Source organism: Aquarana catesbeiana, unplaced genomic scaffold (assembly GCF_042186555.1).
Source record: "Aquarana catesbeiana isolate 2022-GZ unplaced genomic scaffold, ASM4218655v1 unanchor226, whole genome shotgun sequence".
NCBI lineage: Eukaryota > Metazoa > Chordata > Amphibia > Anura > Ranidae > Aquarana > Aquarana catesbeiana.
In genome coordinates, this window is record NW_027362653.1 from 529,523 (window position 1) to 557,417 (window position 27,895).

The window sequence follows — 27,895 nt, forward strand, 5'->3', positions numbered from 1 at the left end:
AGGGAGATATACAGAGAGGGGTATACAGGAAGATAAACAGAGAGGGGTATACAGGGAGATATACAGAGAGCGGTATACAGGGAGATATACAGAGAGGGGTATACAGGGAGATATACAGAGAGGGGTATACAAGGAGAAAGGAACAGAGAAGATATAATATAAAAGAAGATGGATGGACAGAGAGAGGAAGGGAGGGAGAGACCTTCAAGGTGAAAACGTGTGCTCTGCTCTCTCTGCTCTGCTTGCAGCCTCCTATTCACTTCTTTTCACTTCATGTTCCCGCCCTCGATTTCCTGCTTCCTGGTCACATGTTTTCTGTGACATCACTAGGTGAATCTGGAGGATGGGAACTAGCCGCTAACGAAGTGGCAGCAGAGGAGGTAATAAGATCTTATTTTCTATTTACACTCAGTAACCCCCCCGTCATGTCCGTCCTCTTCCTCCATAGTCACTGTGATGTCTTTTATCTCCAGCAGATGATGATACACACATATATAGTGTGGAAACCTAGATTAACCCCTTCAGGGGCAGAAGTTTTACTTCCTTATAAGGCCGGGAAATTTTCTTCATTTTGGAGATGTCTCCTTATTACTAGGGATGAGCCAAAATGCACTGGGTTCTTTGAACTTTGAAGACGTTTGGATGCTAAACCTAAACCCTAATTAAAATCAATGGGAGTTGAATCAGTTAAATTGAAAATGCCTGTGTTCTGTGCTAATTGGCAAAGGAGTGTCAAAAAGTATTATAGGTGGTGGGCACTGCCCCGGGCAGCATGTTCCATTGCAAAAAACATTTTTATTGAGTTCCATTTGGCCACTGAACATTTTAACCACTTCAGCCCCGGAAGAATTTACCCCCTTCCTGACCAGAAGATTGCGATTGCGGCACTGCGTCGCTTTAACTGACAATTGCGCGGTCGTGCGATGTTGTACCCAAACAAAATTGACATCCTTTTTTTCCCACAAATAGAGCTTTCTTTTGATGGTATTTGATCGCCTCTGCGGTTTTTATTTCTTGCACCATAAACAAAAAAGTCCTGATCACCATCTTACCTCGTACCAGTGTCCTGACACCACCATATGCCATACCAGCGTCTTGATCATGGCCATACTCTATACCAGTATCCTGATCACCGCCATACCAACGTCCTGATCACCGCCATACACCATACCAACACCCTGATTACCATCATACCTCAAACCACTATCCTGATTACAATCATACCTCATACCAGTGTCCTGATACCACCATATGCCATAACAGCGTCCTGATCATGGCCATACCCCATTCCAGCATCCTGATTACCACCATAGCAGTGTCCTGGTCATTGCCATACCCTATACCAGCGTCCTCATCACTGACATACCCCATACTGGCATCCTGATCACCACCATTCCTCATGCCAATGTCCTGATCACCACCATATGCTATACCAGCATCCTGATCACATCATACCCCATACCAACGTCCTGATCACTGCCATAGACCATACCAATGCCCTAATCACCACCATGTCCCATACCAGTGTCCTGATCATCATTATACCCATACCCCTTTCTTGATACCTCCATATGCCATACCAGTGTCCTCATCACGGCCATACCCCATACTAGTATCCTGATCACAGCCATACCCTAATACCAACGTCATGATCACCGCCATACACCATACCAATACTGTACATGAATGAACTCATATCATGTCTTAAACACGAAAAAATCACCAATTTTCCTATAATCAAAATAGAATCTATACAGAACGTATATTTCCATATAGACAATAGATTCTAAAGATCTAATAGAGAGGAAAAAGGGGTGAGGCTCCCCAAGACTCACAGCAAGTTCACAAAAATAACTAAATAACCATAACCAGTAGACTCTAAAGAATATAGGTCAAAATGTAGGCCTATACCCATACTCTGCACCATCAGGAATTATCAATAAATGCATTAACATCAATGTCTACATTGAATCCCAATGGAACATAGCACTTGATCTTGTATATCCATGCCATTTCTAGTCTAGAGATATCACGCACCAGAGAGCTACCTCTCCACTGAGGATGGAATTTATCGATCCTCAGGAATATAGTTTTGGCAGGATTTTTATCATGAACCAATGAATAATGTTTAGAAACTGATTGTTTCTGAAAACCATTTTTAATATTAGTGATTTGTTCATTAAGTCACACCAAGAGGAGGCGTTTAGTCCTGCCCACTTATTGAAGGCCGCAAGGGCATTGGCGCAGATAAACCACCCCCTCGGTGCAACAAGTAATGAATGGTTTTATTTCGAATTCATTGGAGGTGCTGGATGAGAAGAATTTTTGTGTTCTATGGCTACAACCATTAAGGGAGCACACCCTACACCTCCTACATTGATAAAAGCCGGTAAGGTCTTGAAAGAAACCCCTCCTGATAGGCGGAGGGTCAAGAATATTTGGGGGGGCAGGGGCTCCTTTATAGGTGACTTGAGGTCTATCCGGTAAAACTGATTTTAGAGGCTGGTCATTACCTAGTATGTGCCAATGTTTATTGATACGTTTCTTAATGCTCATATGTTGAAAAGAGTAAGTCGTGATAAAAGGCACTATGGGTGCCCTATCTGTGCGGGGGGGCTTCTGTTTAAGTAAATCCCCTCTCTCCATACCAATGACCTCTTTAAGGGTGTGACCCAACAGTTCTCTAGAGCATCCCTTTTTCTTGAACCGCATAGTCAGGGACGAGAATACATATACTTTGTTGCCCTCAGATCCCAAGGTTCAATACTTTAGAGAATTAGAAACTATTGTTCAGAGAGGCTTTGAGGAGGGGATTTTAGATAAGGTGAGGATTTTAGATACGCGTTAGCTGTACTCTGTGTTCTGTGCATGTCCATGCATTCTTTTTATGACCTTTTGTCAGTTGCATTTTGTGAGTACCCACTTTTATATAAAACATTTTTATTATTAAATTATCTTTGGTAATGCACTAGGTGTGCGCGCCTTACATTTCTGTTTTTCTTGTTTTTAAAGAACGTTTTAATAAAGATTTCTTTGTTCTATTGTCTTCATGGTTTGAGACATTCGGGTTCCTGCCTCCCAAGACTCACATCGAGGCGTGGTCCCGTCGTCACACTATTTAGCGCGATGATTCGGTGCGTCGCCTGATCCCCGAAACGACGTCAGATTTTGACGAAATGCGCGTAGCATTCTGATCACTACCATAGCTTATACTAGCATCCTGATCACTGCTATATGCCATACCGGTGTCCTGATCACCGCCATACCCCATACCAGTATCCTGATCGCTGCCATACACCATTTTAGCTTCCTGATCACTGCCATACCTCATACCAGCATCCTGATCACTGACATAACGCATACCAATGTCCTGATCATCATTATGCCCCATACCAGTGTCCTGATCACCATCATACCCCACACCAGCATCCTGATCACCACCATACCTCATACGAGCATACCGATCACTGCCATATCCCATACCAGCATCCTGATCACAGCTATACCTCATACCAGTGTACTGATCATAGCCAAGCCAGCATCCTAATCAGAGCCACACCAGTGTCCTGATCACTGCCATACCAGTACTAGTGTCAAACGAGCCAGTATCCCCAACTGTTTTCACTGTCCTTGAGCTCCAGGGCCTCCAAGAATATGATAGGTAATCAGGAAATTAGATGCATGGTTTATGCCCTTAGAAAGCCTTAACCACTTCATGCCCAGGCCAATTCTGACATTTCTGTCCTACATGTAAAATTCATCATTTTTTTGCTAGAAAATTACATAGAACCCCCAAACATTATATATATATTGTTTAGCAAAGACCCTAGAGAATACAATGCTTAAAAAAAAAAAAAAAAACATTAAAGTTAGCCCAATTTTTTTGCATATTGTGAAAGATAAAGTTATGCCGAGTAAATAGATACCTAACATGTCACACTGCAAAATTGCACACACTCGTGGAATGGCGCCAAACTTTGGCACTTAAAAATCCCCATAGGGGACGCTTTAAAATTTTTTACTGGTTATATGTTTTGAGTTACAGAGGAGGTCTAGGGCCAAAATTATTGCTCTCGCTCTAACGTTCGCGGCGATACATCACATGTGTGGTTTGAACACCGGTTTCATATGTGGGCGGGACTTACGTATGCGTTCGCTTCTGCGTGCGAGCACACGGGGACAAGGACACTTTAATTTTTTTTTCTTTTTTATTGTTAATTTGACTTTTATTTTTTTAGTTTGACATTTAAAAAAAAAAAAAAAATTGATTACTTTTATTCCTATTACAAGGAATGTAAACATCCCTTGTAATAGGAATATGGCACGATTGGTCCTTTTTACAGTGAGATATGGGGTCAATAAGACCCCACATCTCACCTCTAGGCTGGGAAGCCTTAAATTAACAAAAAAAAAACGATCACCACTTCCCAGCCAAAGCAGCGCCGTTTTTTTGAATGCAGAGGCCGGGCGTGACGTCATAACATCGCGCCCGGCCTCCGAACAATCATAGAGACTCCGGCGACCATCTGGTCCGCCGGAAATCTCTATGATCACCATCTGGGGCTGGCGGATCCTGTGTCCGACTCACCGATGGAAGCGGTGAGTCGGTACAAGCACCGGAGGGCGGCGGGAGGGGGGGGGTCATCCTCTCCCGCCGCCCGTAAGTACGATCAAGTGGCGTAACAGCTGCTATGATCGTTCTTATGGTGTAGGGAATTGCCGGCGGAAAAAGCCGATATCTGAATGATGTCTGTAGCTACAGGCATCATTCAGATATAGCCCCTCAAAGTCGAGGACGTCCCAGGAAGCCCTACGGGCGCGAAGTGGTTAAAGTGCTCCTTGGATTTTGGGCCTCTCTGTGTGGCTAAGCTGTGAAAAAGTCTAAAAGTAGCAGAATGTCACGTTTTTTAAATGGAAATTACTCAGGAACACTGTACCCAAATGAAATTTTTATCATTTTTTGAGACAGATAGAGATTTATTTTGGTGGTATTTAATCAGTTTTTTTTATTTTGCTATATAAAAGAGAAAAAATACCAAACATTTTAAAGAAAAAAAACCAACTTTTTTTGCAAATTAATAATGTTTCTTCAAAAGCTGGAAATTGGCCTCGGCAGGAAGGGGATAAAAGTGTCTGGTATTGAAGTGGTTAAACTGTATTATTATTTTTTTTTGTAAATGTCACTTTTCTGTGGCACATCTTAGAACAAGATTAAAAAAAAATGGTGTAAAGTCCTCCTAAAATACATACCAGGCCTTTTGTGGGAAACTCAGTGAATTATGGTGTAAAAATATTGTCCCAGGCAAATTTGTGCAAAAAGTTGTCGGGATTGTGAATCTTAATCTCACAGGCTTTAGCTCAAGCCCATGGCAGTGGTGAATCCAAACCTCACCTCTAGTGGGCATCTTTATGATATACAGTACATACACAGTGCAAGGCTGTGTTCAAAGTATGAAAAGTTTCTTGGGGCTGCAGTTCCTGTGAGCACCACAGGTTGTGATCTCACTTATATCGAGGAGTTGCAAACCCAAGAAGTCTTTATTGTATTTGCAGACAGGAAGTGGAAGTTCAATAAGAGAAAAATAAGCCCTATTGATGGTGTCAGTGGGTAAAATAAGCCCCATTGCTGATTAGCCATGTGCAGAATGAAAACTTTTGTTTCCTTTTCCATTTGTTCTTTACATAAATTTGATTAGGTAAATTTGTTTAATTCCTTTTTGGAATTTGTCCTGGAACCTGTAGGGTGAGTACACCATGGGGTTGGTTTACTAAAACTGGAGAGTGCAAAATCTGGTGCAGCTCTGCATAGAAACCAATCTGCTTCCAGGTTTTTTTTGTCAAAGCTTTATTGAAGAAGTTGAAGTTAGAAGCTGATTGGCTATCACGCACAGCTGCACCAGATTTTGCACTCTACGGTTTTAGTAAATCAACCCCATTGTGTTCTCATCCTACAGGTTCCAGAACAAATTCCAAAAAGAAATTAAACAAATTTACTGTAGCCAAAATTAATTGACCCATCATTGGTGTCAGTGGGATACTATAAGCCCCATTGTTGGTGTCAGTGAGATACAATGGGCCCCATTGTTGGTGTCAGTACTACCAAAGTGTAACCGCAGCTCAGCATTGGTGGTCAGTGGTGGTACTTGTAGGGGTTAAATCTGCTTTGACCTGGATAATCAATGGAATTCTTTCGGAGCTCCGGAAGCATCCGATGCACAAGACAAGAGAGTCGTTCAATGAATGCTTAGTTTTAAGTCAAAGAATCGTATCTTTATACAAATTGTGGACAAAGAATATTGCACAACTTAAAGAAAAGGAGGGAGAGAGGACAGAGTTCATCACATGACACATAATTCCTATACAAACATATAGCATCTCAGACATAGTCTAAACTAGTATTTTAGCTGACAGGGGATATTATCTAAAAACATCATTTAAACTATTTAATGCTGATGTTCTGACTTTGAAGACATCATATCAAAACCAGTTCTTACCAGACCTTATCTATCCTGTGGTCATCGTGACAAACAAGACCCTAGAAAATAAAGATATTCCTCTGTCAGCTATTGTAAAGTTTTAGTCATGTTAACTCTTTCTCCTCCTTCAGTACTTACCTGATCACACTCTCCACTCTGCACATAGTCCTGGAACCTGCGAGACACGAGCTGGGGCAGTAGCCAGGATCCCGGGACTGTCCTACAGTATCTGGAACACTTGGCAGCAATGACAAGACTATGTTCACACTATGAAACATTTCTTGGGGCTGCAGTTTCTCTGAACTCCACAAGATGGTGATCTCACCTATACTGAGACAGGAAGTCTCTATGGAAGACAGGAAGTGATGTCAGGCACAATCAGGAAGTGATGTCAGGCATAAATAGGAAGTTCTGGGTGAGAGGTGAGTCAGAAGGAAGTAGAGAGAAGACATCGCTGGAAGTGACAGCAGAAGAGGTAATAAGATCTTATTTTCTATTTACACCCAGTAACCCCCCCGTCATGTCCGTCCTCTTCCTCCATAGTCACTGTGATGTCTTTTATCTCCAGCAGATGATGATACACACATATATATATAGTGTGGAAACCTTGATTAACCCCTTCAGGGTCAAAACATTCCCCAACTTACGGGGCGGAAACATTTTCTTCATTTTGGAGATGTCACCTTTCCCACCAATGATCTTCTCACCTCATCAGTCTATAGTAGCCTTTTTCAACCAGGGTTTCCAGGCACACTGGGGGTGCCTTTAGGTTTATTCAGGGGTGCCTTGGCAAAATGCCTAAAAACTACCAAAAAAGTGTATGCAAGCTAGCTGGTGGATCAAGCCTGCCTTTTAGTTAGACCAAGCCACAGGTTTTCATTATGCACTGTTACAACCTTCTAGCCGCCGACGTCCTGACAACCACTAATATGAATGGTTGATAAGAAGGATGTTGGGCGCCTGCACAGTAGAGCTACACGATTCTGGCCAAAATGAGAATCACAATTTTTTTTCTTAGAATAAAGATCACGATTCTCGTGGCGTAACATCATCTTTCATATTATACAAAAAAATTGGGCTAACATTTTACTGTTTAGTTTTTTGTTTAATTCATTAAAGTGTATTTTTTTTTTTTCAAAAAATTGCATTTGAAAGACCGCTGCCCAAATACAGTGTGAAATAAAATATTGCAACAACCACCATTTTTTTCTCTAGGGTCTCTTCAAATATATATAATGTTTGGGAGTTCTAATTAATTTTCTAGCAAATGATTATTTTAACTTGAAACCAACAAGTGTCCGAAAAAGGTTTAGTCTTTAAGTGGTTAAACTGACCTCATTTGCAGATCGAAGTTCATTCCTTTGATCTAAAGAACAAAACGTTACAATGTTTATAGTTAGCTCAGTGGCTGAGGAATGTTGTGAAACTTGGCAGACTGCCTGTTGTGTTTCTTTTTTTTTTTTTGAAGCAGAGAACTCTGCACAGAATAGGGAAAATGCTTTGTTAAGATCACCAGGGGGAAAAAAACTTGATTTTGATTCTTAACGATTAATCGCACAGCATCCTTGTTTGCCTCTCCCCTCTCTGTCGGCACCGGGGCCACATTAGCTGAGTGAGGGAGAAAAACTGAGGGAGAAGTGAAGCATTGGAATATAAGTATATACCAGCGTGCAAAGGTCTATTTGCTTTGGAAGAATACATTACCTCTAATGTTACATAGTAGATGAGGTTGAAAAAAGACACACGTCCATCAGGTCCAACCTATGTGTGTGATTATGTGTCAGTATTACATTGTATATCCCTGTACGTTGCGGTCGTTCAGGTGTTTAATAGTTTCTTGAAACTATCGATGCTCCCCGCTGAGACCACCGCCTGTGGAAGGGAATTCCACATCCTTGCCGCTCTTACAGTAAAGAATCCTCTACGTAGTTTAAGGTTAACTACGTGTCCTACGTGTGTGGCTGTTGCTGCATTTTGTAAAGCTGTTCGTTTATTTTTTTTCTTTTACATATTAGGATGGGGTGCCTCAAGATTATGCAGAATTTTAAAGGGTGCTGTGACTTTTTTCCAATGCTCTTAGAATGTGGGCAGAACCTTGGCATTCTCACATGCAAAGCAGGACTGTTGGACTTTTACCAAAAATATGTAGAAGAATACATATCGACCTAAACTAAGGAAGAAATTTATTTTTTTTTATATAATTTTTGGAGATATTTATTATAGAAAAACGTAAAAATATTTTTTTTTTTTCAAAATTGTCGCTTTTTTTTGTTTATAGCGCAAAATATAAAAAGCGCAGAGGTGATCAAATACCACCAAAAGAAAGCTCTATTTGTGGGGGAAAAAAGACGTCAATTTTGTTTGGGTACAGCGTTGCGCGACCACGCAATTGTCAGTTAAAGGGACGCAGTGCTGTATCGCAAAAAAAGGCCTGGCCATTAAGGAGGGTAAATTCTTACGGTCCTTAAGTGGTTAAATTATACCTCAGCCTGAAGTGGGGCCTTAATAAAATGGAGACCTGACCAGAGAGGTGAGGAGGATTCTGGGAGTATCATCTGATTTTACCATTTGTGTTGAAATCTAGAGTTTTCCTCCTGTGAAACCCGGTGATCATATGACCATCACATTGCCTCCACCTCCCTCCCTGACAGAATAGAGAAATCAAAACAAGGTTCTAGAAATCGCCAGCAAGATCAGTGAACTGAAGGACACAAGGATCTCTACAAGGACCTCATGATGGAGAATCAGCCGCCCCTCACATCACCGGGTAAGAGGAGACTTTATTGTAAAGGAGAGAGCAGTACGGAGGGTCCACCTAGATCCCCCATCATCTGATAAACACATAGAACTAATGTATTCAGTCAGTGTGTGTGTTTCCTACAGATGGATCCAGTAATGGGAACCCACCTGAGAGATGTCCCTGTCCTCTGTATTCCCGGGATTCCACACAGGAAGGTCACACCATCCCCCACCATCATCAGGTAGATCAGGAACAATCACTGATACTATAATTGGGATCTGTACATTATCTGCCTTGTTATAATTGGTGTCATTTTTATTATATATTCAGAGTGAAAACGTGAGAGATTCTAAAGCTGAGGTGAAAAAAGAGATAAAAAATGAGAATGATGAGGATGGGGTGATGGAGCAGTCCGAGTCTCTAAAAGGACACAAAGATCTGTACCAGGACACCATGGTGGAGTCATCCAGCTACAGAAACCCACCAGAGAGATGTCCCCATCCTCTGTATTCCCAGGATTCCACACAGGAAGATCACACCATCCCTCACCATCATCAGGTAGATATTGACAATTAATGGTAGCTATGATTTATACACAGAATGTTTGTTACAATTAATGTTTATTATATATTCAGAATGAAAACCTCGGGAATTATAATATTGTTGTTAAAGAAGAGTATAAAGAAGAAGATGAGGAGTATGGAGTGATGGAGGAGCTTTCTGAAGGACACAAGGATCTCTACAAGGACATTATGATGGAGCCTAATAACAGAGACCCACCAGAGAGATGTCCCCGTCCTCTGTATTCCCGGGATTCCACACAGGAAGGTCACAGCATCCCTCACCATCATCAGGTGGGTGGAGTTGAGGGTTTGGAACATAAAGTGATTGAACACTCTTTTTTTTTTTTTTAGTTCAATACTTTTTATTCATCTTCATACAAAATACATCACATCTCATATTAAACAATGTACATAAAACCACATAGTAATACAGTCCACTACTTCACTACAAGATGTATATATCCACCCTACCGGGTGTATTCTACTAACTTTCTTCCCTTTTATACCCCCCTTTACACTAACCTATAAACCTGGTAGTCAGCCCACTCTATGTCTTATATTACCTGCGTGCACACCTCTACTTAATACTTAGATCTTACACTTTTCCATATCCTCTTTTTTCCTTTATGCTCTAACTAGATATTCTCCCTTCTCAATCCATGGAGTCCAGATTTTTTTAAACTCCTTTATATTCCCTCCTCTAACATAGACTGTCTTTTCCTTCCCTATTGTTTCTGACACCGTTCTAAACCAATCCTCTACTGAAGGGGGTTTCTCTGCTTGCCATCTCCTTGCTATTTCCTTTCTTGCCTGATAAAGGCATCTCCGCACCGCTTTACTCTTAGCCTTTCCATTCCCCACTACCCCCAAAACACATAATTTCGGGTCTATATTAAGTTTCAGATCGAAAACCTTATTTATACTCTCAACCACTTCCGTCCAATAGCGAAATAGCTTGGGGCATTTCCATATCATATGTAACATATCTCCCGTATTTTGACATCTGGGACAATCAGCGTTTACCCTTCTCCCATACTTAAACAGTTTTTTGGGGGTATAATATGCCCTGTGAAGGAGCAATAAATGTGAGAATTTCTGGGCCGGTGAAACCGACACCTGATGACCCCCCTCCAGAATCTCTTTCCACTGAGTATCCGATATTGTCCCCAGGTCCCTTTCCCATTCCCTTCTACACTTAAGTTTCTCAGGACCTTCCCTACTGTTTTTACAAATGTATTGGTAGAATTCTGTTATTAGCCCTTTTACTCCCACAGTATTCTCTATCTTTTGGGAAATGGGTGACTGGCACCAGTTCGGGCCTTGTACTCCAAATTGGGCCTGCAGTGCATGCTTGATCTGTACATAGTTAAAGTATGACTGATTTGGAATACCGAATTCCTCCTTTAAAGTGGCAAAGGTCTTTAACATATTACCGTTATATAATTGCTCTAATTTTACTATCCCCTTTAATTCCCAGGTCCTAATTTTACCTATCTGTAATAGTTCCTGATAGTTCTTATTGTTCCATAAAGGGCTGTGCCTCGCTTCCCCCTCCATACCCTTCATGCCCTTAATTGAGTTCCACACTTTTAACATTAGTTTAATCGTAGGGGTCCTATAGGTAAACGAGTTTGCCTCTAATACCTCCAAAATCTGCCTATGAGGTGCTCCAACAATCATTATTTCCGTGTTATTATTACCCCCATAACCACTACCTGATCTCAGATGTTGCAGTTGGGCTGCCAGGAAATAGTTTCGCGGATGCGGAACCGCCATACCCCCCTCACCTGTCGCTAATTGTAGTGTCTGTAGGCTTACCCTGGAGTGCCCTCCCTTCCATATCAACCCTCTAAACAGCATATCTATTTTTTTAAACCACTTTCCAGAGATCCATACTGGTGAATTTTGTAAGATATACAATAGCTGAGGCAACCATAGCATTTTTAACAGGTTGCACCTACCAGCTACCGACAGTGGAAGTCTCCTCCATATCTCAGTCTTTTTCCTAAATTTCTCCAACAGTGGGACCAAGTTATTATTTAGGAAGTTACCCGGTTCTTTAGTTATGTGGATGCCTAGATATTTTGTTTTTTCCACAATTTTTAGTGCGGTTTCCTCCAAACGGGTACCTTGCTTAATCGGGTCTATTGGCAATATCACCGACTTCTCCCAGTTTATGGAAAGGCCCGAGATCCCCCCAAACTCTGCGAAGATACCCATCACCTGACCAAGTGAACCTTCTGTATCTCCTAAGAAGATAAGTACATCATCCGCATATAATGCGATCCTCTCCTCCCCAGTGCTTCTCCGGAATCCTTCCATACTCCTGTTTTGCCTTATAGCGGCAGCCACTGGTTCCATTGCTAAAGCAAAGATCAGAGGCGACAAGGGGCACCCCTGTCTGGTGCCTCTCTCCAAGCAAAACTCGCTCGAGAGTATATTATTGCCTCTGACCCTTGCTTTAGGTTTATTATATAGAATCTTTACCCACTTACTAAATGAGGGACCAAACCCATATACCTGCAACATATGCCATATAAATCCCCACTCCAGGCTGTCAAATGCCTTTACTACATCTAACATCAGGACAGCTCTGGTGCCCGAGTTTTCTATTGGGGTTTGTACATTCAAAAAGAACCGCCTTATATTTTCACTTGTTGATCTCTGGGGAATAAACCCAGTTTGATCCGGGTGGATCAACCTATGTATTATCCTTTGCAGTCTGGTGGCCAGAATCTTTGCCAAGATTTTTGCATCTGAGCATAATAAGGAGATCGGTCTATAAGAATCAGGTTCCAAGGGGTCCTTCCCTTCTTTAGGTAATATTATTATTATTATAGCCTCAGTCATTGACTCAGGTAGTTTCCCCTCCTGATACGCCCATTCAAATACCCTTAAAAGTTCCGGTAACAATATCTCCCCATACTTCTTGTAGATCTCCGCTGGGAGGCCATCCGGCCCAGGGGATTTCTTATTGGCCAGTGCCTTTGCTGCTATACCAATCTCTTCTAATGTAATCGGGGCCTCCAATGCCTCAATCTCCAATCCTGAAAGGGAGGGCAGCCTTATTTTCCTAAAAAAGTCTTCCCTATCCGCCCCCTCCGCTGAGCCCCGAGACTTATATAATTCATCATAGTATATTTTAAATGTTTCGTTGATTTTATCTGGATGGGATGTAATCTCACCATCTTTGGTTCTAATAGCGGGGATCGTCGGGGGGGGGGGGGGGGGGATCTGATTTAACAATATGGGCCAGTATCTTCCCCACTTTCTCCCCTTCTCCATATAACATTTGTTTTTGAAATAGCCTCTTGTTTTCGGATTTCCTAGTCATTACCTCCTTATATTTTAACTGTTTATCCTCCCATCTCTGCTGACTGTCCAGGGTTGGATCTCTCACAAGTTCCCTCTCTGCCGCTCGAAGCTCCTCCCTGGCCTTCTCTTCCCCTGCCATTGAGGCTTTTTTTAACCTGGATACCTGCTGGATCAACAGACCCCGCAGGTATGCCTTCAGGGCATCCAACATTACCCCTCTTGCTGTGGTGTCCTCATTTACACTTATAAACTCCCTCATTCTGGTTATAATTTTATTTGGGTCCGCAAATATCTCAAGCCAGATTGGATTTAGTTTCCACATACCGCGTTGTCTATTCAATCCAGTAACCATCCTGGCAGTCACCAATGAGTGGTCTGATACCCCCCTAGGTTGATACGTAATGTCTCTGACTATATGTGCGGCCAGATCATTACCTAGTACAAAGTCAATTCTTGAGAGTGAAGAGTAAGTACCTGAATAACATGAGAACTGTTGCACCCCTGGATTACACATTCTCCAGAGGTCCAACAGCCCTGCCTCTTTAAGAAACTGGCTCATTCGGATCCCGTATGAGCCCTGCCCCTTTTTTCCTGGGGGAAATCTATCTATTTCTTTATTTATTGCGACATTAAAATCCCCTACAGCAATAACAGGTATATTCGGTTTATCCACCATGAACTTCAACAAAGAATATAGAACGTCTAGTTTAAAAGGTGGAGGGTTATAAATATTCGCTAATATGCATTCCTGATTCCCTATTGTACAATGCAGGAAAACATACCTCCCCTCCACATCTATATTGCACTGCCTACAGGAGAACACAACCTCTTTCCCAATTAACACCGCCACCCCCCTTGAATAGGAGGTGTGTACCTCATGAAACTGGTGCCAATATTTTCTATTTCTTATGTGAGTTTTCGTATCCCGTGTCAAATGCGTCTCCTGTAGACAAGCAATATCAACTTTAAAAGTCTCTAATATATCAAATACCAGTGCTCTCTTAGAGGGAGTGCCCATCCCCCTAACATTCCATGAGCCTATCTTTAGTCCCATTTACTAATCTAAAGTAAAGTTAACACCACACAAACGGAAGAAGGACAGATATCGTCTAAGGGTACCCCCTCTATAGCTCTCCACCGGTCCTATTATTCTTTTGAAGCTTCCTATTATTTTCATATTTTAGTGTAGTCCTGCTCCATTTCTTCCCATACCACATTTACCTAGGTGTTGGATTTTGTATCGTGTTTACAATATATTAACTCTGTGTTTCCCCATAACACCCAAAACCTACTTTTCATATCGTGTAACATCCAGTGCAAAACCTGCATATCATTTGTCTCACTACAAACTTTCAGATTATCAATATATTTAACCCTATTTTTATCTGTGTCTTCTGTGTTTTTCTATAATTCAATGTGTCACAGGTTCTTTTTACATTTAACGTGCGGCTTACTACCTTATATTGTGTTTTACTATATCCATACTTAATCCCCCCACCCCCCCTCACCCCCCCTCCCCAATTTCCCCACCCCCCTTTCCGCCCATCCTTCCCATACCACTCTAGGTTACCCCTAGGGGCTTTTTTAATGGCCAGCCCACATCCACCTACCCTACCGTACCACAACCCACCCCCACCCTTACCACCCCACCCCTCCCCCCACCTCCCCCCCTCCCCCCCCTGTACACCAAACAAAAATATTTAACACCATTCCCCATCTCATATCCATTTACAACACTCACTACAATCCTGCTCCTTTAAGTGAACAAATATATTATTAAACAAAATTAACCTTAACCCTATTTGTGTCTACTAATTCCCTCATGATTCCTCCATTATTTCCTGGGTAGAAAATCTTTCTTATCCTCTAACCAAGCTAGTGCACTGTCAGGGGTCTCAAAAATCTGACTTCCCCTCAGTGCGGTTATCCTTAACTTAGCTGGGTAGAGGAGGGCATATGTAACATTGAATTTCTGGAGGCTACGTTTAACCCCCAGGAACCCAGCTCTACGCCTCTGTAGGTCCGGGGAGAAATCTGAAAATATTGATATCCTGGCATCTTTATATAGAACCTTCCCCAAGTCACGGGCTTTACGTAGGAGAGTTACTTTGTCCTTATAATTTAGGAACTTCACGATGAATGGTCTTGGGGGGTTTCCAGGAGGGGGGGGGTCTAAACGGGACTCTATGTGCTCGTTCTATTGAGAATTGTTGGGAGAATATCTCACCCCCAAACACCCCCACCAACCAGTTCTCCAGAAAAACAATCGGATCTGGACCTTCACTCCCCTCAGGGACCCCCACCACCCTCACGTTGTCCCTGCAAAGTCTATTTTCCATCTCATCAAACTTCCCCACCAGCTTGTCACATTTTTCTCTCCAGCTCTTCACTTCTTGTTTCAGAGGGAATAGCTCATCCTCTATCAGGCTTATTCTATTTTCTGCTTCTGTCACCCTTTCTGCGGTTTTCTTAAGATCGTTTCGCACTAAAGACAGCTCCTCTTTGATATCCTTCATTTGAACTCCAAGCTCCCCCAGAGACTGCTTACATACATTTATTGCCAGAAGAATGTCCTTTAGGGAGGGCTCATCCTCTGCCTTACATTCTGAGGAGGCTGAGGCCTCTAATTCTTTACTAGAGACACCTGCGCTTTTTGTAGAGGGAGTTTTTGTACTAGCCGTAGTAGTGTGCAGGCTCGACTGTCCCTGACTCCTCCTGTCCACTGCCGCCTTGTTCTGTGCTAGATGCCCCCCTTTGTTAGGAGTATGCTCCGCTGCAAGAACCATTTTCTCTAATTTGGCGGATGCTGCAACCGCCGCTGCCGTTGCCCCCGCCACAATAGGGTGAAGGCTTTTTTCCTTCTCTTTGGCTGACCGTAGAGACTGGATACCCATATTGTCCTGGTTGGGGTGTTCCTCTCCCTTCCTTCTTGCTGACATATTGGTTCACCTTGTAAGTTTATGCTTTTTCCACCTGCACAGCCCGTATCACAGTGTCACAGTATAGCAGTATATACTTTATTTCTTTACTCAAAGGAAGGCTTATCTTAACTCAAAGGAAGGCTTAACTGATCCAGTAACTCAATATTTTCAATACACGGCAGTCCCTGCTATGCTTCCAAAATGAACTACAGGTGGCACCAAACACTGTTACAAAGGGTTAAGAGAGTTAATACGATACCTCCCTTCACACGGCAGAGGATACTTCCAGCCTGGTTTATGGGGGATACACAGGACCCAAGGATTGCTTCTGTGATCTTCACAGCTGCACACAGCTGTTCACCCCACCGCTATCTACAGCTGCCAGACTGTCTCTAGTTACACTGCTCCAGCCAGCACACCAAATTCCTGCTTATAATCTTCACACAGCTCAGCTAGCATGTTAGCTGCGGTACACACTGAAAGTCCCGCCTCCAGCAACTCTGACAGCTGCTGACCTTTGGTGTTTTCCTCCTCCAATCTCTCTCACCCGCAGCCGAGCCACGCTCCCCCTCGTCTGGCTTGCGTCATACACTCCTCTCCTCCACCAGCTTCCGATCCCACACACGTCCCGGACAGGGTCGCACAGCACCAGCCGCTACCGCACAGGGGATATCAAACTCATAGGCGACAGAGCAGGGGGGCCGTAAACAAGCACATCTCCACAGGCTGACTAGGCTAATCACAGGGCCATATCCACTCTCACTCCTCAGCTCTCACCTCCATCTGCTTCCGGCCATGCCCCCTGCACCACCCACCGTGATTGAACACTCTGACATGTGGAGACGATGTGTGGACTCTACAAGATGATATTTTCTATGTGATCTCACATCATAAATAGTTCTATTTTACAGATGTTATTTTCTGCCATTCTGTTGGTTTAGGGTGAAGATCTAATGAACATGAAAGTTGAGGGTGAAGTAGAAGAGACGTATGTGCGGGATGATCAGCAATATACGGAGGAGGCTGGAATGACGAGGACATTCAAAGAGGAGGACACTCCTACAGAGATCAGCACAGGTGAGCCATAATATATTATTCTTCTGTTCTCTCTGCTCTGTTACTGCACACTGATTGGTCCAGATTTGGGGCGAGAGATGAGTGATCTCTGCCAATAATAAAAGTCACTGATACTCATCCTGCACAATAGATCTTCTTTTCTCTGAGATAAACCCCCTTTTCTTTGTTGCAGACAGTTTTTCTATTCAGACATGTGTAGTGCTACCCCCAAAGGTGGCACTAGTAAAGACGGGTTTTCTGTCCTCTGCCACCAACTTTCACAGGCCTAAGCTGTACTGGCACACCAGGCTATTAGATAAGTGTTAAACGCAAAAAATCCTTAACACTCTATACCCCAGTTATTTTGAGTGAGATAAAAAAAAAAACCTGTGACAAAGTGAACTGATTGATTATTATTTGGCAACATGGTTATTAGACAGATGCAAGCCAAAGTCAATTACCGTTGCACAATTTAACACGCTGGGTAGATAGCTATCATAGGGAAAAACAAAGGACAGTATAATCGCACAAATAGGAAACATGAAGGGAACACAAAGACACTGAATTTCAAAAGAGCCAACTTCCCTAAACTACAAACCTTGCTAAAAGGCATAAATTGGGATAAAATATTAGGAACAAAGAATACGGAGGAGAGATGGGTTTGCTTTAAGAGCATATTAAATAAGGGCATTAGCCAATGTATCCCATTGGGTAATAAATTTAAAAAAGCGAAAATGCATATAAAAGCAAAGGAGAAGGCCTTCAAAAAATACAAGGTTGAGGGATCATCCACAGCATTCAGACTTTATAAAGAATGCAATAAGAAATGTAAGGGTGCAATTAGGACGGCTAAGATAGAACATGAAAGACACATAGCGGAGGAGAGCAAAAAAAATACCAAGAAATTCTTTAAGTATGTAAACAGTAAAAAAGGGAGGACAGACCATATTGGCCCCATAAAGAATGAGGAAGGACATCTGGTTACAAAGGATGGGGAGATGGCGAAGGTATTGAATTTATTCTTCTCCTCAGTCTTCACGAGTGAATCGGGGGGCTTCAGTAACCAAAACTGCAGTGTTTATCCTCATGACACAACACAGGAAGCACCTCCATGGTTAACAGAGGACGGAATTAAAATTAGACTTGAGAAACTTAACATTAATAAATCACCGGGACCAGATGGCTTGCATCCGAGGGTACTTAGGGAACTCAGTCAGGTGATTGCCAGACCGTTGTTCCTAATTTTTACAGACAGTCTATTGACTGGAATGGTACCAGCTGATTGGAGAAAAGCCAATGTAGCACCAATATTTAAAAAGGGCCCAAAAAACATCCCTGGGAATTACAGACCAGTTAGCCTAACATCAATAGTATGTAAACTCTTGGAGGGGATGATAAGGGACTATATACAAGATTTTAGTAATAAGAACAATATCATTAGCAGTAATCAGCATGGATTCATGAAGAATCGTTCTTGCCAAACCAATCTATTAACCTTCTATGAGGAGGTGAGTTGCCATCTAGATAAAGGAAGGCCCGTAGACGTGGTGTATCTGGATTTTGCAAAAGCATTTGACGCAGTTACCCATAAACGTTTACTGTACAAAATAAGGTCCGTTGGCATGGACCATAGGGTGAGTACATGGTTTGAAAACTGGCTACAAGGGCGTGTTCAGAGGGTGGTGATAAATGGGGAGTACTCAGAATGGTCAGGGGTGGGTAGTGGGGTTCCCCAGGGTTCTGTGCTGGGACCAATCCTATTTAATTTGTTTATAAACGACCTGGAGGATGGGATAAACAGTTCAATCTCTGTATTTGCAGACGATACTAAGCTAAGCAGGGCAATAACTTCTCTGCAGGATGTGGAAACCTTGCAAAAAGACCTGAACAAATTAATGGGGTGGGCGACTACATGGCAAATGAGGTTCAATGTAGAAAAATTTTAAATAATGCATTTGGGTGGCAAAAATATGAAAGCAATCTATACACTGGGGGGAGAACCTCTAGGGGAATCCAGTAGATGATAGGCTCAGCAATGGCATGCAATGCCAAGCTGCTGCTAATAAAGCAAACAGAATATAGGCATGCATTAAAAGGGGGATCAACTCCAGAGATAAAACGATAATTCTCCCGCTCTACATGACTCTGGTCCGGCCGCACCTGGAGTATGCTGTCCAGTTCTGGGCACCAGTCCTCAGGAAGGATGTACTGGAAATGGAGCGAGTACAAAGAAGGGCAACAAAGCTAATAAAGGGTCTGGAGGATCTTAGTTATGAGAAAGGTTGCGAGCGCTGAACTTATTCTCTCTGGAGAAGAGACGCTTGAGAGGGGATATGATTTCAATTTACAAATACTGTACTGGTGACCCCACAATAGGGATAAAACTTTTTCGCAGAAGAGAGTTTAATAAGACTCCTGGCCACTCATTACAATTAGAAGAAAAGAGGTTTAACCTTAAACTACGTAGAGGGTTCTTTACTGTAAGAGCGGCAAGGATGTGGAATTCCCTTCCACAGGCGGTGGTCTCAGCGGGGAGCATTGATGGCTTCAAGAAACTATTAGATAATCACCTGAATGACCGCAACATACAGGGATATGTAATGTAATACTGACACATAATCACACACATAGGTTGGACTTGATGGACGTGTGTCTTTTTTCAACCTCACCTACTATATACATGTGGTTTAGTAGCCCCAAATCGGCATAAACAGTAGGAATTATACCCTGAGTGTTCAGCAGGCAATGAGTGAGTTCCCTTTAACAAGGAAACAGGACTTTTTCACCCACGTGTCCTAATGGTGCCTGTGTTAGGTCTAGACTGGTTAGGAAATGTAATCAAAGTCAAACAGCTGTCAGAAACCATGAAATCAGACTGAGACAGAAGTACAGTTAAATCACCCTTGTTTAATAATAAAAGTAAAAAGAACAAACGTAGTCAAAACTAGAGGTCGACCGATATGGGTTTTTCTCTGGCCGATGCCGATGCCGATATTTAGAAATCGCAGTGGCCGATGGCCGATATGTGATGCCGATTTTTTTGGGCCGATATATTAGGCCGATTTTTTTTTTTTTTTTTTTTTTCCCCTTCATCTCATAAAATCTAACATTTAGACCCCTTTCACACTGGGGCTTTTTTCAGGCGCTTTTGGGCTAAAAATAGCGCCTGTAAAGTGCCTGTAAAACGGCTCCCCTGCAGTCTCAGTGTGATATCCCGAGAGCTTTCACACTGAGGCGATGCGCTGGCAGGATGTTAAAAAAAAGTCCTGCAAGCAGCATCTTTGGAGCGGTGTATACCACCACTCCTGCCCATTGAAATGAATGCACACCGCTGCCAAAGCGCCTGCAAAGCGTTTCGGCAGCGGCGCTTCAGGCGCGCATTTAACCTCTTCCTCGGCTGCTGCTGGGTGATAAGCTCCCCGCTAGCAGCCGAATAGCGCCGCTAAAATGACGGTAAAGCGCCGCTAAAACTAGCAGCGTTTTACCGTCAACGCATGCCCGCTCCAGTGTGAAAGCAACCTAAAGTGATACAGAAATTTTTTTTACATTTAAACATTTATTAAACAAAACAAACCTCCAATCAGTTCACTTGTATGTAGAATTTAGATTAAAAAAAATATAAAAAAAAAACTATATCTTAAAAATTAATACACAAAAACAGGTAATCAAAACTTTTGGACAAAAAAAAATGGGCTAACTTTACTGCTTAGTTTTTTTTTTTAATTTATTAGTGTATTTTTTTTTTAAATTGCGTTTGAAAGACCGCTGCGCAAATACCGTGTGACATAAAATATTGCAACAACCGCTATTTTATTCCCTAGGGTCTCTGCTAAAAAAAATATATATAATGTTTGGGGGTTCTAAGTGATTTTCTAGCAGAAAATACAGGATTTTTACTTGTAAGCAACAAGTGTCAGAAAAGATTTAGTCTTTAAATGGTTAAACTGAAAACTTCTCCACGGAGTTCAGTCTATTGATAAAAAAGAACTTGAAGAGATACAAATGTATCTTCTTATCAGACTTGGCAGGCTGCCCAGAGAAGGAGAGAAGATAACTTTCAGGCAACTTGCATTGACTTATATTACAGAAGTCATTTGCAAGTCACTGCTGAAGTTATAATCGGCCTTTTTTATCAGCACAATCGGCCGATGCCGATTAAGTAAAAAACGCCAAATATCGGCCGATATATCGGCCGGCCGATATATCGGTCGACCTCTAGTCAAAACATAGCCAAAGTTCAGTAACCGGAATGGATAGTCAGCCAAGCCAGAAGTCAGGGATCAATGTAGTGGAACAGCAAGCAGGATCTGGAGCCAGAAGGGATGTCAGCAAAGCAAGTCTTTAAACAGGAACGCAGGAGGCTCTGTGATGTTGACCAAGGCGAAGGCAGAGATCCTTTGGGCTGGACGGCTTAAGTAGGCAGGACTGACGAGCAGGATATCACCAACAGCTGAGTAACTGTGGGGAGATAGGAGCTGGCAATTAGCTGACAGGTGAGCGGCCAGCTCTGAGAAGGAAGGGATGAGCCCAGCCCTGACACCAGCATAAAAAACACAAAAAGGGGTTTGAAACCGAGCAAGAGGGAGTCTTTAAGATAAAATGTTGCCGGCTAATGTTGGGGCCCTGTAGTTACTCTGTACTTGGTGATTATTGAATAAAGAATTTGGATGGATTCCAGAGTGCGGGTTCTTTACATATATCCCTAGTTGAGGCTCTGTAGGCGACGGTTTGTCCATTAATGATGATGGTTATATCCTGCAGGCACTAGATGTAGAGTTGTTCTTCTTTTGCAATGCAATGCAAACACTCATTAGTCAGAGGGGTGCTTGGTGAACTGTATTAAAACTGCACCCTGGGATGGCAGTATATGAGGTGAAGTCAAGAAATAGAGGCATCAACCTTAAGGATCTGATTATAAGGAAGAGTAATTGATGTTCTGCTTTTAGTGGTATGTCAGATGTAAGTGTATGTGGTTCAGCGGCCCGCTCACCAACTTCTTAAGAGACAATGAAGTTTTGTGGTGGAAGGGGGCTCCTTTTCGTGTGCAGGTTCCCGAGGTGGTGACAATCAACAGTTCCACTGGTCTGAAGGATATTCCGGCCTTTTGGTTAAAGATCAGACAACAGATCCGGTGAAGGTAGCGATCTCACAGCGGCTGCCTTGGTCTGTGGACTGCACAAGTAGCGCTCCCGACGCCAGCAGCTTAGGCCTACTCCCAGGCTGGCTCGCTCCAACAGGTCCAGTCTTCCAAGATAGCAGCCTTTTCCCGGGCAAAGGATGTAAAGCCCCCCCTACCTCTTCCTGCAGCACACAGGCCATGGGGATTTGTAATTTAAAAAAAGACCATCTCCTCGATATGTCTCAAACTACATCACCCAGTGTTCCAGCTGTTCTATATTACAGTCTTTAAAGGGGTTGTAAACCCTCGTGTTTTTTCACCTTAATGCAACCTATGCATCAAGGTGAAAAAACTTCTGACACTGACCATCCCCTCGTTTTACTCACCTGAGCCGGTTCGTTCTCACGGCGGAGACACGCTTTACCTCTCTGCCTGTTGTCTCGGCTCTTGATTTGATAGATTGATAGCAGCACAGCCATTGGCTCCCGCTGCTGTCAATCAAATCAAATGACGCAGGGGGGCGGGGCCAAGTCCAGCATTCTGTGTCTATGGAAGCAAAAGCCAGACTCGGGAGGGACCCCCAAGGGGAGCGCTTCTCCTAGGTGGTTTTCCGATGCTGGGATGACCTGATAGCACCGCCGGGGGACCCCAGAAGAGGTGGATCGGGGCCGCTCTGTGCAAAACGAACTGCACAGTAGAGGTAAGTATGACATGTTTGTTATTTGAAAAAAAAAAAAAACGAGGGTTTACAACCCCTTTTTAAGCTTGGACTGATTTAACTCTCCCCCTGCTGGCTGGAGGAGAAAAAAGCAACAGCACAACAACTTCAAGGAGACTGCATTTTGAAACAAGGTCTTTAACTTGACTGCTGCAGTCCTGTACCTGGCTACACATGATTTATGTAGGCACAGATATATATATATATATATATATATATATATATATATATATATAATTAGGGTATATAACACAGATTGTGCCTTTCATAAGTTGGTCCTTCTTCTTTTTAGCAGTCTTATAGCTAAGTATTAAGATAAGACTCTATTAAAATGGAAGTAAGCTCCACTGCCCAACTTTACCGCATGTAAAGCATTTTACAATCACTTATAATGTAGGTGGCTTTAAAAGTTTTAAAAACTGTGTTTGTTAGGGGATATCAACGATATCTGTGTCAGTGACGTCCCTCGTGCATGCGCGTTTTGTCCCTCACTTACGGCAAACTCCGCACAACGTCAGTCTATGCATCTATGTGCCGTACCTCTGATAGTAGAGCTCCACAGCATGACAATCCCACGAGATCCTGGTGTTCTTGAAACACCCCATGTGACCAGCTACATCACAGGGGGTGTGAACAAGGACATTCATGGTTAACACAGGGAGGATATTTGCATGTGTGCTCTCATTGGTTTGCCGGGCTGTCGCCATGGTAACGGTATACTAAAACGAGGCTTGGTTAATCTTTACTGAGCATGCCCGAGATTCTGACTTTGACAGAGAGGAAAGGGCAGAAGTGCAGATGAGGCTGGCAGCGGAAAGGCAACCGCAAACATGGCGCCGGCTTAGGCAGGAACAGATAAAGAAGAAACCAAGCTGCACAAACAGTAAGGAAGATCCTAGAACGCTATTTCTTAACCTGGTGAGTTTATAAATGCTATACATAGTGGTTATATGATTACTGGGAATATTTCTTCTGAGTTTACTTCCTCTTTAACAGTTTCACCAGGATAAAAAGTTATCCTGGATACCAGGAAGTTAACCGCTTCAGCCCCGGAAGATTTTACCCCCTTCCTGACTAGAGCATTTTTTGCGATTCGACACTGTGTCGCTTTAACTGACAATTGCGCGGTCGTGCGACGTTCTACCCAAACAAAACTGACGTCCTTTTTTTCCCACAAATAGAGCTTTCTTTTGGGGGTATTTGTTCACCTCTGCGTTTTTTTTTTTGCGCTATAAACAAAAAACAGCGACAATTTTGAAAAAAAAAAAAGCATTATTTTTAACTTTTTGCTGTAATAAATATCCCCCAAAAATATCTAAAAAAATAACTATTTCTTATCTTAGTTTAGGCCGATATGTATTCTTCTACATATTTTTGGTAAAACAAATTGCAATAGGCATATATTGATTGTTTTGTGCAAAAGTTATAGCGTCTACAAAGTAGGGGATAAATTTATAGCATTTTTATTATTATTATATTTTTTTTTTACTAGTAATGTCAGCGATCTGCGACTTCTTTTTTTTTTTTTTTTAATCGTCACTGCGACATTATGGCGGACACATCGGACAATTTTGACACATTTTTGGGACCATTGGCATTAATACAGCGATCAGTGCTAAAAAAAATGCATTGATTACTGTAAAAATGTAACTGGCAGGGAAGGGGTTAACACTAGGGGCAGATCAAGTGTGTTTGGAATTATGTTCCCTAGTGTGTGTTCTAACTGAAGGGGGGAGCACACTAGGGGAGATGACAGATCGCTGTTCATACTTTGTATGAACAGACGATCTGTCACTTCTCCCCTCAGAGAACCGGGATCACACAGATCCCAGTTATCGGCGTGTTGCGAGTGATTGTGGGAGTCCAGCGGTCAGCGAGACCTAGTGGCCACCAGAGGGAGCGAAGTAACATATCGGCGATTCGCACAGCCGAGCCATGTTGCCGCAGTACAACTGCGGCGGCTGGCCAGCAAGCAGTTAAGGAATCCGGATGGGCTTTAGGTTTGACTGGAATTTGTCATTTTTCCAGCTTCCTAACAACCATTGAATTATTGCTGCCTAACACTTAGGGCCTTGTATGGTTTTTTTGTAAGGCAAAAAAAATAAAAAATAGTGTGGGGTCAGAGATCCTTTGACCCAGTGTCTAGGCCTGTGATTGTGTGAAGAGCATGCACCTCCCAGTCCCTATTGGTTCCTGCTCTTCTGACAAGGCTGTGTAAATGTAGAAGTGATCTGCAAGGCCCTGAAGGTGAAAGGGTCCCAACTGGATGGAACATCCACAGAGAACAGCTGCTCAATAAAGACTACTTGATCCAGGTAGAATCCCATCTCGTCTCTATTGATCATGGTTTTTATATTTTTGCAGGACACGCCATCAAGAAACCCTCAAGGAATCGTCTCATTTTATCTCCAGGTTGTAAAATGGAAGATGAGGACATCACAAGAGATTGTGCAGGAGAAAAGACAATGAGCTCAGCTATGGATGGTGGACTTCACAGTGTGGATAGACCATCAAATCCCTCTGACTCTGAGCAACCTCGTACTGTGAGGGATGGTGCCGGAATTCAGTTGGAGGAGAAGTTTTCCTGTCCTGAATGTGGGGAAAGTTTTAGCTCAGAATCAAATCTTACTGTACATCACAGATCTCACATGGGTGGGAAGGTACATTCTTGTTTTGAGTGCGGGAAACTTTTTTCACAGAAATCAGACCTTGTTAGACATCAAAGATCTCACACAGGTGAGAAGCCGTATTCCTGTCCGGAGTGTGGGAAATGTTTTACAGAGATGTCTAGTCTTTACAGACATCAGATGCTTCACACAGGTGAGAAGCCGTATTCCTGTCCTGAGTGTGGGAAATGTTATGCGCAGAAATCGGACCTGGTTAAACATAAGAGATCACACACAGGCGAGAAGCCGTACTCTTGTCCTGAGTGTGGGAAGTGTTTTACAGAGAAGTCCACTCTTTACAAACATCAAAGGATTCACACAGGGGAGACTTATGCCTGTCCTGAGTGCGGGAAAGGTTTTTCACAGAAATCAGATCTTCTAATACATCAGAGATCTCACACAGGCGAGAAGCCATATTCCTGCTCTGAGTGCAGCAAATGTTTTGCAGAGAAGTCCAGTCTTTACAGGCATCAGAGGCTGCACACTGGGCAGAAGCCGTATTCCTGTCCTGAGTGTGGGAAATGTTTTTCACTGAATTCAAACCTTATCACACATCAGCGATCTCACACAGGCGAGAAGCCGTACTCCTGTCCTGAGTGCGAAAAATGTTTTTCAAAAAAATCAAACCTTTTTAGACATCAGAGCTCTCACACAGGGGCGAAGCCTTATTCCTGCTCTGAGTGTGAAAAATGTTTTAGACAAAAATCCGACTTGGTTATACATCAGAGGTTTCACACTGGCGAGAAGCCATATTCCTGCCCTGAGTGCGGGAAGTGTTATACACAGAAATCAGACCTGGTTAAACATCAGAGATCTCACACGGGCGAGAGGCCATACTCTTGTCCTGAGTGCGGGAAAAGTTTTCCAGAGGTTTCCAGTCTTTCCAAACATCAGAAGATTCACACAGGGGAGAAGTATTCCTGCTCTGAGTGCGGGAAATGTTATTCACGTAAATCAGTTCTTGTTAGACATCAAAGATCTCACACTGCAGAAACCATACTTCTGCCCCGAGTGTGGAAATTATAGACGCCCAGTGGATGTGTACATCTGATGTGCCACAGAAGGGAAAAGCTGCTTTCCTTCCAGAGTGTGGGAAATATCCACGAAAATTAGAACTTGTCACACATAAGGTATTCCACACTGGGAAGAAGCTGTATTCCTGCTCTGAGTGTGGAAAATGTTATATATAAAAATCAGACTTTGCTATACATCAAGGTGAGAAGCCATATTTTTTTCCTATACGTAGAAAATGTTTTTCCTGACAATTTCATGGTATCTCTCAGGGTTGACTCTGCCCTCTGCTCAACCCCTCGAGGACAATATAAATAAAATTTTACCCATCCTATCTGGAGTGTTCATTTTTTTTTCATCCTCTTGTGGTGAGAACAAGGTTAATATGTCTTTTGTACGCATTACCATTTCAGATTTTATTTTGCTTGTTTGGAGATTCAACAGTCGGCCCAACTAAACTGGTGTTTTTTCAAGTCAAGCATTACTGCTGGTGCTAAATGTGATCACTCCCCTTCAGTCTCCATGAATCACTCCCCATCAGTCTCCAGGAATCACTCCCGTTCAGTCCGTTATATTGTCAGCCAATTGACAGTATAATGTAAACAAGAGGGCACGGATTGTGGGGAACGAAAATTGGCATGGGTACATCCCCCCCCCAATAGTTTTGCCAGGTCTGGTGTGGATTTTAAAGAGGAGCCCATGCAAAAAAAAGGTGTGGGGTCCCCCTCATAGTAATACCAGGTCCTTCAAGTCTGGTATAGACATTAACCACTTGCCTACTGGGCATTTTCACCCCCTATCTGACCAGACCAATTTTCAGCCTTCAGTGCTATCGCACTTTGGATGACGATTGCGTGGTCCTGCAGCACTATACCCATATTAAATTGTTATCATTTGAGACAGATAGAGCTGTCTATGGGTGGTATTTAATCGCCACTGTTTTTTTTTTATTTGTAAACAAACGAAAAAGGTTTGAAAATTTTGAAGAAAAAACCTTTTATAAAATTTTGCAAATAAGTTGTTTTTCTTCTTCACAGATGTGCGCTGATGAGGCTGCACTGATCGACACTGATAAGGCTATACTGATGGGCACTGATGAGGCTGCAATAATGGACACTAATAAGGCTGCACTGATGGACACATAATTACATAGTTACATAGTAGGTGAGGTTGAAAAAAGACACAAGTCCATCAAGTCCAACCTATGTGTGTGATTATATGTCATATCCCTGTATGTTGCGGTCATTCAGGTGATTATCTAATAGTTTCTTGAAGCTATCAATGCTCCCCGCTGAGACCACCGCCTGTGG

General features: G+C 42.7%; 1 protein-coding gene across 4 annotated transcripts; it reads left to right on the forward strand.

The window, feature by feature from the left end:
* The first annotated feature begins 283 nt into the window (after positions 1-283).
* On the forward strand, positions 284-26,917 carry LOC141121591 (uncharacterized). 4 transcript variants are annotated; one of them, XM_073611233.1, is made up of 8 exons: positions 326-380; positions 6,608-6,951; positions 9,061-9,243; positions 9,360-9,457; positions 9,547-9,774; positions 9,852-10,070; positions 16,957-17,092; positions 25,273-26,917. In XM_073611233.1, the coding sequence occupies exons 3-8, from the start codon at positions 9,210-9,212 to the stop codon at positions 26,598-26,600; spliced, it is 2,043 nt and encodes a 680-aa protein (XP_073467334.1). In that variant the 5' UTR covers positions 326-380; positions 6,608-6,951; positions 9,061-9,209; the 3' UTR covers positions 26,601-26,917. The 4 variants fall into 4 exon arrangements, with proteins under 4 accessions (XP_073467332.1, XP_073467335.1, XP_073467334.1 ...); XM_073611235.1 differs by having other exon boundaries at positions 9,128-9,243; XM_073611231.1 differs by lacking the exon at positions 6,608-6,951 and having other exon boundaries at positions 284-380.
* The last annotated feature ends 978 nt before the right edge of the window (positions 26,918-27,895 follow it).